Source organism: Pyxicephalus adspersus, chromosome 12 (assembly GCF_032062135.1).
Source record: "Pyxicephalus adspersus chromosome 12, UCB_Pads_2.0, whole genome shotgun sequence".
In the NCBI taxonomy this organism is placed as follows: domain Eukaryota; kingdom Metazoa; phylum Chordata; class Amphibia; order Anura; family Pyxicephalidae; genus Pyxicephalus; species Pyxicephalus adspersus.
The window spans coordinates 2,721,339-2,738,237 of NC_092869.1; the positions used below are offsets into that span (position 1 = coordinate 2,721,339).

A 16,899-nucleotide genomic window follows, 5' to 3' on the forward strand; every position below is an offset into this window, starting at 1 on the left:
TTTTTATATTCATGATATCTACTAGAACCCTATTCGGACATATTTCTGTAAGTTACAGGTCTACAATTTAAAAAAAAAAATTTCATGAAAACCTGTAACGCTTTTGGAACAGAAATCTAGAAATCAGTGTAATGCTCAGGTGGTTAAGTGAAGTATTACTGTTGTTATTATTATCATTAGTTGCATTATTTTTAGTATTACTAAAGAAATGCAAAATATTTGTTTGCTTTTTCTCACTCATTATGGGTTTATTTTATTTGAATCTAAGACCGAACAAGAAATGATAGTTACCAAACTTAAACTATTTGATGCTATTAGGACCTTAGCGGTTTTCCAGAGTGTGACTCGGGGTGGATTTGACCTAAAAAAAAAGACTTACCTTGCTTCGTTGTTGTCTCCCGTCGTCTTGCTGGTCCCCACAGGTCCTGAGGACACGTCCTTCCTCCTCGATCTCCAGCTACATAGTGCAGCGATGATCTCTGGGGTTTCCCGGTGATGTTGGTCAGTGCCGGTGGCAGATCAGCGGGAAATTCAAATAATTTTGTATTGGATTCAATACAAAATAGCCGTATTGAGTCCAATACAGAGAAATATTCAAAAAATATATATATATAATTATATTATATATTTATTATACATACTACTGTACTGTACATCACACTTTTAAATATTTTTTAACAGATTTTTTTGTTATTTAAAGTTTAACAATAAATGTATTAAATGTATTAAATATCGGTTATTGAGTTATGCCTAAGAGTTATAGCCTTTAATGAAAAATACATTTCCATGCAAAAAATTGTACCGCTTTTGCATGGAAATTTGCACAGAATTAGACCGCTAGGGAGGGTAAATATAACAATTAAAGAAAATGCACAGTTAAAGTCCTACTAACCTAAAAGACAATCTAAAATAAACAAATAAAATAAAACAATTGGATGAGAATCGGTATTCGTGGAGCGGGGTGACAGTTGTAATGGTGGAAACAATACTGAAGCGTACGGCACGGCAACGGTTGCCTCATATAACGTAATATCACACTGACGTAATGTTGCGCCTCTCTTGTTTTTCTGTCTCTTGTACAGTTCGTAAATTTAGTGCATTATAAAGGTGAAAATATTAAAACATAAAAATTGCAAATAATATCTAAATTTTTCTGTGGACCACTGATTGGTGACTTATCTTAGATAAGGCTCTGTCTGTAGGTACAACACTGGTACAAAAATTAATGTGGAAGATTTTCATTAGCAATAACCAATTGGCTGAACCAACAACATTCTGGATGGTTAAAAAGGCTGGAGACCTTTCGGTACATAGCTTTAAAACTGCTCTGCAATCAACTGATTCCAATAGAGGCAATTCCAGAGGCAATTTGATCAATATTTATATGATATAGGTTGCCACCTCCACTTGCGTACCACTTAAACCACATGCAATTAATAACATATTTTAAAGGTTTGGTGGCTAGCCCCTTCTTCGCTTTACAACCAAGTGTCTTTGACTAATTTCAGATTCTTTCCCCCTGAAGCATCTCATCTACTTATGTTTTACTCCAATCAATCTACTTAAAACCCCTGTCCTTTACCAGCCCGTGGCAGTGGTAGCAAAACTTTCCAGGACCAGACCTGGCGGATAAAATTGTTCAAGGGTAAAAAAAAAAAATGAAATGATAAATGATTAACGAAGTATGGAAGGAAACACAATTTATGTTCTTGCATAGGGCTTTTGAGGTCGTCAGGGCTGTGGGTTCAGCCCACCCTGATCGTCATGGTCAGTTGCAGTGCCCCAAATGTGGAGACTCCCCGGCCTCCCAAACCCATGGATTTTGGTCCTGTAAATATATTGATAACTTTTGGAACAGCATTGTAGCGTTTATACGGTGGGTGACAGATGTCAGAGTGATCTTTTGTCCTCTGCTACTGTTTGGATATTGAGAAGATGCTGACCCTCTTAAAGTTAATCGAGATTTGCAGGAATGGGTTACTGTTGTCATTATAATAAGAGATAGGATAACCGTATAATAATGTTCTCTAATCTTATCTTGTGAATTTATTGTGAACTCCTGCTTTCCTTAGAGTGGAAACTGCACACAGAAACCATGCTTCTCTTCCCTCAGGAAGTCTCTCACTGAGAGGAACAACTGAGATAAACTTTATTTAAACACATTCTCAATAACAGACAGACAATATTGTCACATGACAAAGGCCCGGCATGATCGATAAACCTGTATAAGGGCATATACAATATTACATATCCTAACAGTTACAGGTTGGCCCCTTCTCCACTAGAAAAGTCATAATGGCTGCCCGGATATGCTCATATTGGCCCACTGTTGACTGTTTACTCACTTCCCTTCATATAATTTGTAACACAGACAGGCTTTAGGCAGAGCAATTGAATGGCAAGCATGTTTCTTGCTTCATACTTAGATGGTAGAATTTTATAGATATATGGTCAGATGTCAGAGAAGGTACAAAGATTCTAGATAGGTTCAAATATTCCACCTGGCACATGATAATGTGAATTGTTAACATTTCTTTGCACCTTTAGTTCTACCTCTCTCAGGTGTTCTTCCAGTGTACTAAGGTTCTGACATGTTTTTTATAGAATACTTGTGTCCTCCCCTTTCTTCTTTGTAGGTTTGACTTTTTATTGCACCTTTGTTTGCTATAGTTTATAGGATGTTCTCTTTTTCACAATTTTTTCTCCCCGCTTTTTTATCAGCTCTTTTCATGTCAATTTTGCAATATTATTTATGTTTTATTTTATTATCAGAAACACCAATAAAAAGATTTTAAAAAGTTAGATTTTAGTCATCGATCCTACTCATAAAACTTCTTAATGTATTTTCATTATTTTTCTTTAGAACTGTTCACATCTCCAAAAATAAAAAAAACCCATTACTCAGTATGGGAAGGTAATGAAATGACTCTGACTTGTGACACCACAATTACCTTTCTTAGACCTGACACAGAACTGCGCTTTGCTTTCTACAAATATGGACAGATTGTGCAGGAAATCAGTGTATATGATACGTACAAAGTGGGGACAGTTCAGCTGGAGAATTCCGGGAAATATACCTGTGAAGTGAGGACGGTGAATGACACTGTGAGGAAGAAGAGTAATGAGATAAGCATTCAGATCCAAGGTGAGAATGAAAAACTGACCTAGAATACTGTTTATTAAAGTGATCCTAGTGTAAAAACCTGAAACTTGCCAAAAAGATTAGCTTGCAAAAGAGAGAACGTAATAGCCTACTACTCCTATTTCTGTGCCAAATGGCAACCTTCAATGAGCAAAATGTCTGAAAAGTTTGTTGGAAAGCCATCAGTTCTGCAAATTGTGGTTTCTTCCATCTTCAAAAAACTATTGTGACTTTTAGGGATCTCTCAGGCATTGTGCTGTGGACTGAAATACAGTCTCAGTCACTCCAATTTAATTAAAAGGAAGTGGTTGGGAACCATTTTTAGAATGTAGCTGCACCCAGCTGCAGCAGAATATAGCATACTTCCAGAAAACAATATATTTCTTTTGGCCATGTGATTGCTTTTGGAGGAACAGCTCTGAGGCTGCATCTGCAGAAATGACTACAAGCACCCTTGTTCCAAACCATTTCTCTTTAAATATTGCATTACCTATTGTAAATCTGGGTATACAACTACTTGTCATGTTTGCCTACTAAAAGTTCCAGCAATCATTAAAGGGAACCTGTTAGCATAGAAGATTCTATTGAAGAATTTTGTTGTACATTCAGGCTTTGAAGCTGCCTTCCTTCGTCAACATAAATTCGAACTTTGAATTCCCACTACATATTTGGAGCAGTATATTACTGTAAATACATCTACACTTAGCTTTGCACTGCTTTCTGTATTGACAGTGTTCCATTAAATTTTGCTACTCCCACTGATGAAATCCCACAATGGTGCCCCCAATGACCCCACTTATTGAAGCCTGCCTTTTTTACCCTTTTCTTTCCTAATCTTAATTGTGCAACATTTTATAAAAAAAATAAAAATAAAAAAGATATCAATATCTTTCCCCCCAAAAAAACTTAGACCCAACCTAGTCCATCACAGTCATCCAAATCCACTAGAAATAGTCTGGTCCTAAGCCAAGAAACTGAATATTTCATAATAGAATTTTTTTATATTATTGCTTTATTGAAAAAAATAATACTTTATGAGGCTGTGAGGCACAACCCAACAGTCTGTGTTCTTCCCCACTTAAGTATTTGCTACTTGTAGGCTGTAGTCCAGAGTATCCCGACTATTGGTTTAGTCATATAAAGCTTTATGTTTAAATCATAGAACCAATCACATCACATTGTCTTTTATTATCTTTACAAATCAGTTAATTTCTCCAAATATAAAATATAACTTGAACTCTGAAAGGTGGAAGGTGATGATTGTGACACCAGTGTAACCCCTTCAGACCCAGCTTAAAGCTGCAGTTTGCTTTCTACAGAGACTGCATGGGAATTCAATGTATTTAATACATACAGAGTTAGGTCATCTCAGCTGAGGGATTCTGGGAGTTATACCTGTGAAGTGAGGACGGTATCTTACACAGTAAGGAAGATGAGTGATACAATTTTCATTTAGGTTAGCTTGAAAGAATTCCACAACGTTACGCCATTGATGAGAAGTCATCTTCTCAAGTATGCTAAGGGTGCCCAATGGTTTCTTAGTCATGCTGTAGACAACACAGGAGATTAACACTCATGAAAACAATATTTTACCTGTGTATTTATAGAAAGTACTCTAAATAGCTCTCTTATAACTGCCATGTACTGTATGTGTAAGGATAAATGGGTGCTTGTTCAAAGAGAAGATCTAGCTGGTTCACAAAGAATGAGCAGATTGTAAAAAAAATTTTCCATATTTGATTGCGTGAACAAGGACTAAACTTTGGTTTTCACAACACCCATAACAACACCCATAGTGGTGGATGTTTACGGGATCATACATTTGTGGTATCACATGATCAAAAGTATGAACACTTCGGGGAAATGGGGGGGGGGGCTTGTCCCCACTACCTCCAAGAAACTGCAAGGTTGGTTAGATGACTTTCCTGCACCCAAGTGCTCCATTTACTTTTCTGCAAAAGGGGAAGATTTTTCTTCAGCACGCCAGTCACTGCCGGGGTGATGGGGGCATTTGACTATCTACTGATGGGGTCTTTTGAAGACTGCAGTGTAGGGATGATGTTAGGATGTTAGGATGAGGCAACTGATCTATTGCCCCAGTGGATCCACTGGTCAAAACTACCAGGAATAGTAAAGGTATAAGGGGAAAAAGGCAGCATTTTTACATTGTGTAGTGATGTTATTCATGTGTTCAAAGTATGAAGTAGAATAAGGAAAAACTAATTTTTTAACAGAGATCCATTATGCTAGATTCATACTCTAGACATAGTATTCCCATTGTCACCATACAAGTAGTTTACCAGTTTTAGTGAACAATAACAAATAAATGATATGTATAATACTCAAAGAGTTCTAATGGCGCAGACGCAGCCAACATACACCATTGTTTTCATCTTTCTAACCTGTTTAATTTGATCACTGTTTTTGGATTACTCCAATAATTACAACACCTCAAACTCAAGTCTCTCTATCCCCCCAGGAACCCATTTTGGGCGAAACATGTTGGGGAAAAAGAGACATTAGAACTCTTTGAGATCTTTGTCAAAAAAAAAGTTGTTTTCCTTATTACATTTTATACTTTGAACACATGAATAAATATCAGTATACAATGTAAAAATGCTGCCTTAAAAGGTCTGCTGTTTCTCCTTCTACTTTTGTCATTGATCCCAGGCCTGGCAGAGAGACAAACCTTCTAGGATTCTAATAATGAACAATCCATATTAATATTTCCTACCAGAAATGGTGCAATTCATGGGTATGAATGGCAGTTTTAGGTAAGAATTGCACATAACTAAAAAGAAACTTGATGAGGGGTATGGAATGGTTTAGCGGGGATTATTAAATTGTCCTGGGATGGGTATTAAATCAGATGATGTTCATCTTGCTTATAATAATTAGACATCAATGATGATTATATGTGTATCATACTTTCCACTTAGTCCACATTTCTAATTCTGAATTTGTGTTCTAGAGTTATTCACATCACCACAATTAAGTGTGAAACCATCTCTTCCTGTGCACGAGGGACAAACAGTGACATTGAAATGTACATCAGTCTCTAAATTCTACACCAGTCTCTTTTACGTGTTTTATAAGGACTCCCAAATTATTCAACGCTCTGATAGGAACAGTTATGTGATAAGTAAAGCCAGAGAAGAGAACTCAGGAAGCTACCAATGTTCTGTCGTTCAGTCGTGGCATGGTAAAGTTAAAAAAAATAGCACCAATACTCTCATCATCGTTCAAAGTAAGTAGAAGCTGTGCTCTGGAGTATGGTATTTGTACCTCGATATTTAATATAATGTTTGAAATAGTTCAGTCATGCAACTAATAGAGAACATTTTACCAAACGGTAAATACTAATTGATGGAGGGAAAAATTGCATATAAGGAATATTGTACCATAAGAAAAACATAAAGAAAAAGAATAGTTTTTGTGGAGGAGTTGAGCATGTTCCCTTGGCAAAAATTTTCACTTACTTTAGCAAATGTGGCAAAAAATGTCAACGCACACATTGATCACAGTGAAGTCAACTTTATTTCCCTGGCAAAGCACAAAGTAATGATAAGGGCCTGGTCAGGTGCATGTGCACACCAGATGCCCATCCCTCAATCTTACACCTCATTCTTCACCTGTAGCCCCTGCTTAGCCCCGGGAGGCTAGTTGTTCTGTCCCAGCAAATTGGTGTACCAAGGACCTCTGCGTACAAAGGACGGCATCAGGAGAAAAACTGATGTAAGAAAAGAAGCCCTCCAAGAACAGGATGGGGTACACAAAGGGAGGTCAGACAGGTCAGAAAGGTGTCAAGAGATGATCCACTGATAAAGCACTACATGAGGATCCAACAAAGTCCAGAAAAGAGAGCCAGAGGTATTACACAGGTTGTAAGTCTACTAAACAGAGTAGAGACAAAGCATGGTCAGGGTCACAAGCAAAGGTCAATCCAGGCAAGAAAACATTTACAGGAACATGAAACAAGCAGCAACAGGTAACCCAACAGCTAATCCCACCACTAGCAGGTCAGCCAAGCCAAAAGTTACAATGAGCTACTCATGTCTGGAAGCTATAAAGCACCGGTAGCCATTGGCAGGATTGGATCATAACCAGAAAACAATCCGCTAATTGTCTGCAGCACATACTCCTAAATCCCCTTTAGCTGTCACACTGTATATGCCTTGACATAATGACATTGATCATTGCATGAAATATTGCAAGGTTTATAAATGCTCAGCAGACCCCCCCCCCCCCCCCCCAATGCCAGCTAGTGCCTACTGCTCCTGTGTTTAGTAGCATATCCTTATAGTACTCATAAACAATAGGGACTTATTCCTTCATAGCAAATATTGTATGAGTTTGAAAAAGTCATTATAAAGAGTAAAACATCTTCTATGTACACAGTTGCTATAGGACAACCTCATCTGATTCTGAGGCCCAGTGAAGTGTTTTTGGGAAATGAGATTGTGGTCCTGTGTGAGTCCCTTACAGGATCCCTCCCTATATCCTATGGCTTCTATCACAGGGAAAGACTTCTAGGAAACATAACCCGTCACCAGAAGGGGGCAGCAAAGATAAACCTGACATTCACATCCCTGACTATGGCCGGACCCTATACCTGCCAATCTAGCAATGACTTCTCAGAAGAGAATAGTGATCCGGCCCATTTGCATGTTACAGGTAAGCACTAATTTGGGAAAAAAGTTGCATTCAGTGAATGTACATGTATATGTGTTAGTTTTGCATAAACTAAGAAAAGGTTTGAAACAATGATAATTTTTTAAATTTGTGCTGACTGTGCCCAATGGGGGGAATATTTCTTCACTTACTCACCTTGGACACAACAGAAAGTATAGGGGAACTCTTCAAAGTAAAAGAAAATCCCCTTTTTGACAACTATCACCACCAGAAAAGTGAACCCATTGGAAGTGGGTATCAATGACAAATTAAACCAATAGATTTTTTTCCTTTTTATTTAATTAGCTAGTGTGAGTCTTACTAACCGGAACACAGTTAGCAAGCCAAACTTGAAAGAGGGTTCAACCTTTTACTCCTTTTCTACCCCTAAGGAAAAAGTTTGGTTTTTAAATGAATTGTTGATAATAGATGGATCCATATATGTTTTCCTAAACTATTGTGGTCATCTGAACATTTAAAGCCTTTAGTTTGTGGTTCAGAAATAACCTATTGCCATTTTTAGAAACGTAAAATAGAAATTTTGAAAAGCCTGACTATCTAAAGAATGGGGTTTAATCCTTACTATCCATAGAATGGGGTTTGGGAGGTAATGAGAAATTATAACCCAGCATGGTATAGTGATGTGGTCAAAAGGGCATTAAAAACCCTCAAATGAAGTTCTGTGATGTAGAAGAACTTTCCTAAAAAAGAAGATATTCACACCCCACCAAAAAACAAAAACAAAAAAAATAATAATAAAAAGTTTAATAAAAACAACATTATGTTAACATAAAATAATAATTTCAATTTTTTTTTTTTTTGTAATTTACTCTTTATATCCTATAGATATTTACATTATAGATTTCAAAAGGCTTATACATGTATTTGCTCACTTCAAAAATATTCCTACCATCTTAAGTCCATAGACTTGGCAAAATGCCTTCAAAAGTTTATTAAGTCTTCAATGTAATTTTATTATGGGGAAGAGACCACTTTTCTTTTTGTGTTGTTTGGTACTGAACATTTAGAGAAATTTGTCAAAGGGTCAAAACTCCTCTAGGTGATTTACCTCAATGTTATCTTTCTATACCCAAGACTCTACAATTGAGTGGACTGTTTTTTTGCTTATAACTTTTTCTTTTTTTTTAATAGAAGCGGTTTCAGGTGTACGCATTACTGTGAATAAAGCTGATACAGATTTTGTATTTGGAGAAAACTTGATGTTGAATTGCTCTATAGAGAAAGGAACATCCCCCTCATTTCTGTGGATGCACAATGAGACGGTGGTAGCCAAGGACTCTGATCTCTACCAAATCCGAGACAATGGGTCAGTTCTATACATCGAATCCCTCCAAAGTCACCATGCAGGAACCTATAAGTGTAAAGTCAGCAACAAGTTACTAACCAGCAAGCCATTCTCTGTTGTTGAGACATTTCAGATTCATCAAATCTTTGAAAACCCTTCACATGGTGAGTCTACATATACAAAAGAAGTCCTATCTGTTTCTTTTAGTTAAGTGGTCCAAGCTATATAGTCCCATATCAAATTCAATACGACACATTCAAGCTAGTTAATTTAGCATTTAGGGTGTTCAGGTTCTAAATGCCGTTTGTTCATGTCAACACATTGAGTTATCAGTAGAACAAAGATAGAGTTAAAGTCTTCCAGTAGGTATCCCTATTTCAGTGACGGTGAGGAGTTTCCCTCACATTGGGGGGTTTACTTACACTTTCTGTTGTATCTAATAAACAAAAACTGAAAAGAAATCTCCAAAAATCGTTTTAACTATTGCATAAATAATGTTTATAATAATTTATCTTTAGGCACATTTAAATTAGAGTTACAACAATCATTGATAATTTGGGATATATGTTACACTTGGAGAGATGAAGCCTCTAGAGGACCCTATGGCTTGCACAGAAGTAGTGTGAGCCCTGAGAAAGGCCAAGGCACAAAATCTAGGCACCAACTATAACCAGCCCCTCTAGTGGTGAAGATGTTGTGCTGCTCGCTGCTGCCAAGTTGCGGTCCTTGGGCACACCAGGGTGGGTAGGATGATGCACAGTACCAAATGGCTAGGATGGAGTATTGTAAAGAAAGGGCCGGGGTTGAGGCAGGCAGCAAGCAAGAGCGATCTCGAACAAGCCAGGGGTCAAGAACCAGAGTTCCTGGAAATAGACACTGATGATTTGGGGGCCACCACAGACACCGGGGAAAACTGGAGAATCAAGACGATGGAGGGCACAGGTGACAAAGGGGCATGGGAGATCACCACAGACAGAGAAGAACACAGGTACAGCAGAAGGGAACAGGCAGAAACACCAGTCTGGACAATACAGAAGCTGAACAGGGAAACCACGCAATTAATACAGGTTTAAATAAAATGCTCAGCAGAGCTAGGGGGCTCAGCATGTGGAGACACGTTGCATGAGTACTGTGTCTGAGCTAGCTAAATAGCAAGTGATGATTCAGAAGCTATTTCCTGATTGGCCAGCGGGAGGGGCAATACTGATTAAATCTTGACGAGCAGGCATGGCAAAGTGAGAGGAGTTTTAGCGAGAAAAAGGCAAATGTGACAATTTATTGTTCAGATAATTTTACCTTTTATCTCTCCTTTTTCAGGAAGCAGTATTGTATGGCCAGTTCTTGGAGGTTTAGTGTTATTGCTGTTACTGCTTTCCATAATCTTGCTGATTATAAAAAGGAGCAAATTATCTTCATTATTCTCATCATTAAACCAACGCCACAATCAACACAACTCAGGTAATTTTGCACCTGTGTGGATTTAGAAGTGACAATATTCCTTGAAATGATATAAATAAATGATATAATGGTTTACATAAATGGGTGTCCAAATAGTATTGCTTATACTAAATAGATAATTAGAAAAGAGCAATGTGGGTGAATTGGATTGTGACTTTACTGAAACTGTCCTGATTTGCAATAAGCAAAATAGTAGAATTAAAGTAAGACAAAGGTGCTCCTTAACAATTTGCAACCAGGTAGGGCTTTCTTGCAGAAAGTTACATGCAATGTCCCTGCTGCAATAAGACTTACGTGCCTGATCACACCCTTCATCTGTCAAAATCTAATGCAAAATGTGGTTGCCAATGCTAACACTTAAATAGAACTGCTGATAAAATAAATGTGAATAAATAAATCTATGGGTGGTGGTTTCTCATGGGCTTTCCTGCACTAAACGGTGCCGTGTCTTCTTAAAAAGACAAGTGTATGTGTTTGTTTTAAAATTGATAGAAAACATTAGCGCGAGTACAGCAAGGTTTCTATCCCCATCCATACAATTCCAAACTAATAAAATTGGTTTTACATAGACTTTAACTATTGCAGAATTTACTGCCTTTGGCAGAAAGGAGATTGGCTGAAAAGCACTCTTGCTTCTTTTTTTTTGGCTATTCCAATTGACAGCAAGAACAACTTATCAGCATTGTAAATGTGGAACATGCATTCTCTTTAAAACTAATTTGTTATTTTATAACCAACTATGCAAAGATGACTTTATATTGTTACCTTATTTAAAAAATGATTGCATTTTGTTTCAGCCCCTGATAAAGATAAACCTGGGTGAGTAGTAATACTTATTTATGTATCTTCTTAGTATTCAAGGAAAGTTCTTATCATGTAACTGAAGACTCTCTGTACATTCTCTATTCCTAGGATTTTAAGCTGTAATTTACTCTGCTGATATTTTTGCCTTCCATGCCTCCCCCTTTAACATGCTTACTACTGTAAAGTCCCCATTATCCAGCATCCATGGGGGATTGAACAGTTCCAGATAAACGTAGTTTCTGGTTGCTTGAGAGTTACTCTAGGCCTGACTATTATATATTTCTTTACTGTATTGCTTTAATATTAATAATGCAACACACTAATCAAAAGCAAATTATGACAGATAAAAACAAACCTTACTGTAATACTGTTTTACATTGTTATAAAACAGCTTTGAAAATACATGTTTACAGAAAGAAAGTATGATGGCAACTTTTTATTAAAAAAATATTCAGGGGCATATTATTATTATAATGAAGACACATAGGACAGAATAATATTATACCGAAATATTGTATTTAATTTATTTATTGTACTAAATAAGTATGGGGGGATAATATTTTATTTTGGGTGCAGATTATGATTTTTATGAAATATGGGATCAGATTAGTATTAATATAAGCACAGGAGAAAAGTAATATAATTATTATAACAAAGTAAAGGTGCAGATTGTTATTATTAATAAGTATGGGAGCAGATTAATATAATAAAGTATAGGTGCGGATTATTATATTGAAGACATATGGGGGCATGATTTTTTAAATTCATTTGGGGACAGATCCTAAATAAATCTATACAATGTACTGTAAATATTCTCCTATGTGAATCCCATTACCGCAGCAAGCTTTGCTGGCCATGTACAGTCTACAGCAGGAGAAGAAAGGAATTTCCGGTTATTTGAGAGTGCCGGTTGCTGAAGTTCTGGATAACAGAGAGTGCACATTTCAAAATAAAATGTAGGACGAAGGGGCCTTGCAATTAAATATTATGCTTATACATAGATCACCCTGTTGCACCAGCTTAAAAAATACATATATATATATAAATTTAAGATATATAGTTTATCATTTTGTTTTTTTTAATCTAGGGATGAAGAAAAGTCCACAAATGAGCTTACAAACATGCCAGCTGAAATGGATGATGATCAGCATCTCTATAGCAATAGTAGGTTTAGTGATTAGTTATTTCTCCTTGTTCTTTCTTTCTATTTTTATGAGCCTAAATAAATAATTTCTCTCAATTTCAAGCCAATTTTTACACTATGATAAACAAGTTTCTCCTAATGCAACAATTTAAAATTCTGTGATTTGATCTTATGGATCATCAGTTCTGTTTTTAGTCCACAAAAAGCAGAACATATCTAGAAAAAAAAAAACTTATAGGCTTAGTCTACACGGACTGTTTCCCCAGCATTTAACCTGAGGCTTTTAAAGCCTTTGTTTGAAGTCCCCATGCATTCCAATGGGCTAATCTACAGCAGGACGTTTCCTTCAGGCACGTTTTTGAGCTTTATTTTAAACGTTGCTTGCAACGTTTAAAAAATTAAAACGCTGGTAAATCGCAGGAAAACGCTGAAAATCGCGGGAAAACGCGTCCATTGATTTTAATAGGAGCGTTTTCCTGCGTTTATGCATGCTAGAAATTGTCAATAAAAAAGCTTCCATTGATTTCAATGGAGGCTTTTACAAACGTTTTAACAATAGCCTGTGTCCTGTGTCACTATTCCATGTGTCATGCATGATTAATTACATGTACTATGCTGGTAAAAATTAACACCTATGCCTGGCACGTGTGAAGATTGTCTGCCATTGTGTTTGCTTTTGGTGCTTTTCACACTTGCAAATGATGTCATTCATTATCACTTGTGTGTAGTCATTGTCTTTAATTGTGCTTCACTTTGCACTCTTTTCACTCTATTCTGTGTATACTGTTACATTTGTCACTGTACTGTTGCATGATCACATTATCACATGTATGCAGGGATGTATGTACTTCCTGTACTTGCAGAAATCACTGCCCAGGGTTACAATTTGCATTTCTACCAAGTGCTAAAACGCTTGTAGAATCGCGGTAAAACGCGGTAAAACGCGGCATAGACGTTTTTCAGCTTTTTCCAGCATTTAAAAAAAAGTTTTAAAACGTTAGAATAAGTGCATAAAAACGCTTATAAACGCAGTAGGAACGTTTACATGCCTTTTTACAAAACGTCCATGTAGACCCAGCCATAAGCAAGGAATCTAGATTCCAGCATTTTTTTAAATTTACATTAAGTGCAAAGGTTGTATGGAGGTGCCCCATGTGAAAGTAAAAAGCATGAAGTGATAAAAGATGAAACATAGTCAGTATGACATATTTGTAAAGCCAGAAGGGGTTAATTTTTTTTAACTTGTCTTTAGATCCACTTATACACTCCATTCCCTCAGCGAACGGCAATGTTATGTGCAGAGGCTTAGCAATGACCTGGAATGAATGAACTTGCTAGGAGGGCTAAGAATTGTGTTGTCCTGCCTTTACTATAAGTTAATTATACAAACTTGGATTGTGTTCTTATGGTTCCCCCTGATACCCACCAACCCTCTCCTTCCTTTCCCCAGCAATTATAATGATAAGTGATATTTGTTCAATGATACCTAGAAAAGATGGGCTGAATTTTTTCAAACTTTCACAAAAATACAAATTTCTATTTTGCCTATCCCTAGTGGAGGGGAGACAACATAGGAACACATAGAGGAGGACAAGCTTTGCACATAACATTGCCAACCTCTAACAGAAATACTTAGACAAGACCCATCATTTACTGGGGATTATTTTATTGGTAGTTACAGATGGAAAAGTATAAAAATGACTTGTAACGTGTTAAAACTTACCTGAATATTACAGTTGGTACTTTGAAACAGTAACTTTGGGGAAATGACTTTTATTTTGTTCTGTCCATCCTAGTCACTACACAAGCAGAGGAGAATGATGTCTGCTACACGTACATCGATATAAGAATGAGACAAGGTCAGCCACTAGATTGTGTTTTATACAAAGTTTATATATGACACAATAGTTTGAGATTGGTATTATAAGTCTTCTATTACAAAAAGTCTTCAGAATAAACGCTGGCATTGTGTACTGCTCTATGATAGAACATGACGTGCACACTAACTGACATGTTTAATTTGTGTTCTGCAGGTTCAGTCAATGAAAAGGTCAGTCAATAATAAAAAAAGTCTTGTTTCTGTCTTGATGATACAGTCAGAACTGGATTTCTCGTTCTCTTTTCTCTCCCCCACGTCTCATTCTCCCTCTCCCTTTGTCTTTCCCTCTCTTCCTCTCTCCCATTTCTGCACATTATACAGCAAGTGTCTGTCTGCAGTTCCTAATCACTCATTGCCACCCCTATTCATTCTGCATGGAGCTGCTGCTGGGAGAAGCATGTAGCATCTACCTAAGGCAGCGGTGCCTTGGCATGAAGAAGTGGTAACGCAGAGCAACCTAAAAAAAGTGTCAATCCTGCCGTACAGACAATGCTTTCTTATGTCTTTAAATTGTTTCTATAACTTCCTTCTATGCTGTGTAAAAAATGGCTTCTCCTTAATGCAAGTGGGTGCAATTCCTGTGAATCTGACATAGAGATCAGTGTCAGATTCACTGCTTGATACCTTTTGTTGCTTTACATTGTGTTGTTGTTTTAATCTCTCTTTTAGCAAGCCCTTTTCATTGATTTTGATTTTGATTTTTTTTTTATTTGATTTTTTCCAGGATGAGCTCTCTGTTGTGTATGCTGTGATTCATCCTCCGGGCAAATCAGTGCCGACGCAAGCCACCCCGGAGACAGATGATTCTTCCAATGTCTACCAGAACCTAAATACCAAGCAACATTAGGAAGGGAATATTCTTCAGTGATAAGCTGTCCTGTTTTGAATTTTCCCACCATGTGTACATAATTGGTTTAGGGGACAGCCAAGGATCTCCTACCTTCCTACCAATTACCCACATATTTTACCACACCAAAATTCTCAACGACAACGTGTGGTGCAAATTGGTTGTGGTGTAAATCCAAAACTATGCCCAATGAATCAAAGCTAGAGCTCTCCAACCCACAGTCAGCATTTGATTTGCCCATTGCATCTAAATTAGATTTGACTCAGGACCTCTCCATGGAGACCACTGCTTCCACACATGGATCAAAAGTCCTTCTCTGCAGTATACTGGCATAGGACTGGCTCTTCTACACAGAATGAGGCTGTTTTCTAAAGAAAAACAACTGAACGATGATTGTTATGATATCAAAATGTTTTTTTTTTAAGATTTAAGGTTTTAGGAGTTGTATGTTACAAATATTTTTTTATGTAGTACATTAGAATTTAGGTCATATAAATACTAATTTTATATTTAGGTTTCACCAGGGGCCAAACACAGTGTACACGTTTTGTGATCATCTTAGTTCACCTGGGACAAATAAAGTTTTGATCTTGACACAGAGTACGCCCATTCGTTTTTCTTTATACTTGGATGTGAGCAGCCGATGGAACCTATAGAGAAGCCTGCACCTTTGGGTTTTAAAGCAGCCCACTGCGTATGATGAAATGGTTAAGCAGTTTTGTTTTTGTTTTGTTTTTGTTACCATTTTGCTTGAATAGTTTTTATGGGACTTTTACTGTCAGTACATGTTGGCACAGACTATTGACACCATAAGTGGAGACATCATTAGTAAATTGGCATGGTGTGTTCCCAATGGTACAATAAGTCTTGTTTCATGTTATTCTTCAGCTGTCCAATGGTATTTCCCATCCTTTAAAGGCATTATACACAAAATTTTTATTATATTTAAAAAAAAAAATAGGTTTACTTCCGCACAGCCCTCAATCCCTCCACAACTTGCTTCCACTCGGTGCTATGCCATCCTCAATCGTCCTGGCACACGCTGCCATCTTCTCCGTTTGCTGTTTGATCCTGTAAATGTAAAAAAAAAGTGCCGATCCAACTGCACATGGCCTGAGATCAGAACTTTTTTCACATTGCAGGAAAAGCCCCTTTTAAGCCTGACATCAAGCATGTGCAGGAGCACCCCAAAGCGGAGGAACTCCCCGTTCAGTCTTTACCACTGCGGCTTTAAAATTCCAAGATTTGGGTAATTCCATTTACCACTCCCAGACCCTCATCTGCTGTAATTTTGTTGGTCCTCAAGACAAAAGATCTACAAGTGTTTTCAAAGTCTTATTTGGAACCCCTGCTTTAATAAAATCTCTTTTCTAAGATTCTGGAGCCTTTTTTGCCATTCCTGGACCTGTACTTGTTACAATTTAACACCTTCAGACTAAAAGGTCTAATATCACTGTAAATTACCCTAAATGAATTCACCACTTTTAGGTAGGCATGAGTTCCTTATCACACCACTCCCCATACTCCACCCATGATGAACGCCCTCTCAGCCCGAACCCCTGCGCATAGAATTTCCAGCACGCTCAGCAACAGTCCACGCACCAGCAGGCCAAAGAGGGGTTTGTCACGGGGCAAGGTTAACCACACC

General features: G+C 37.3%; 1 protein-coding gene across 1 annotated transcript in view; it reads left to right on the forward strand.

Moving 5' to 3' along the window:
• The window catches only part of LOC140342472 (hemicentin-1-like), a 43,994-nt gene extending 28,143 nt beyond the window's left edge, over nucleotides 1–15,851 (forward strand). Inside the window, exons 18-27 of the mRNA XM_072428668.1 lie at nucleotides 2,864–3,145; nucleotides 6,114–6,389; nucleotides 7,541–7,816; nucleotides 8,966–9,283; nucleotides 10,437–10,577; nucleotides 11,375–11,396; nucleotides 12,469–12,545; nucleotides 14,322–14,384; nucleotides 14,559–14,575; nucleotides 15,129–15,851. Of these exons, the coding sequence (XP_072284769.1) occupies nucleotides 2,864–3,145; nucleotides 6,114–6,389; nucleotides 7,541–7,816; nucleotides 8,966–9,283; nucleotides 10,437–10,577; nucleotides 11,375–11,396; nucleotides 12,469–12,545; nucleotides 14,322–14,384; nucleotides 14,559–14,575; nucleotides 15,129–15,251 (1,595 nt within the window). The 3' untranslated portion in view covers nucleotides 15,252–15,851. The remainder of the gene's footprint in view (nucleotides 1–2,863; nucleotides 3,146–6,113; nucleotides 6,390–7,540; nucleotides 7,817–8,965; nucleotides 9,284–10,436; nucleotides 10,578–11,374; nucleotides 11,397–12,468; nucleotides 12,546–14,321; nucleotides 14,385–14,558; nucleotides 14,576–15,128) is intronic.
• The last annotated feature ends 1,048 nt before the right edge of the window (nucleotides 15,852–16,899 follow it).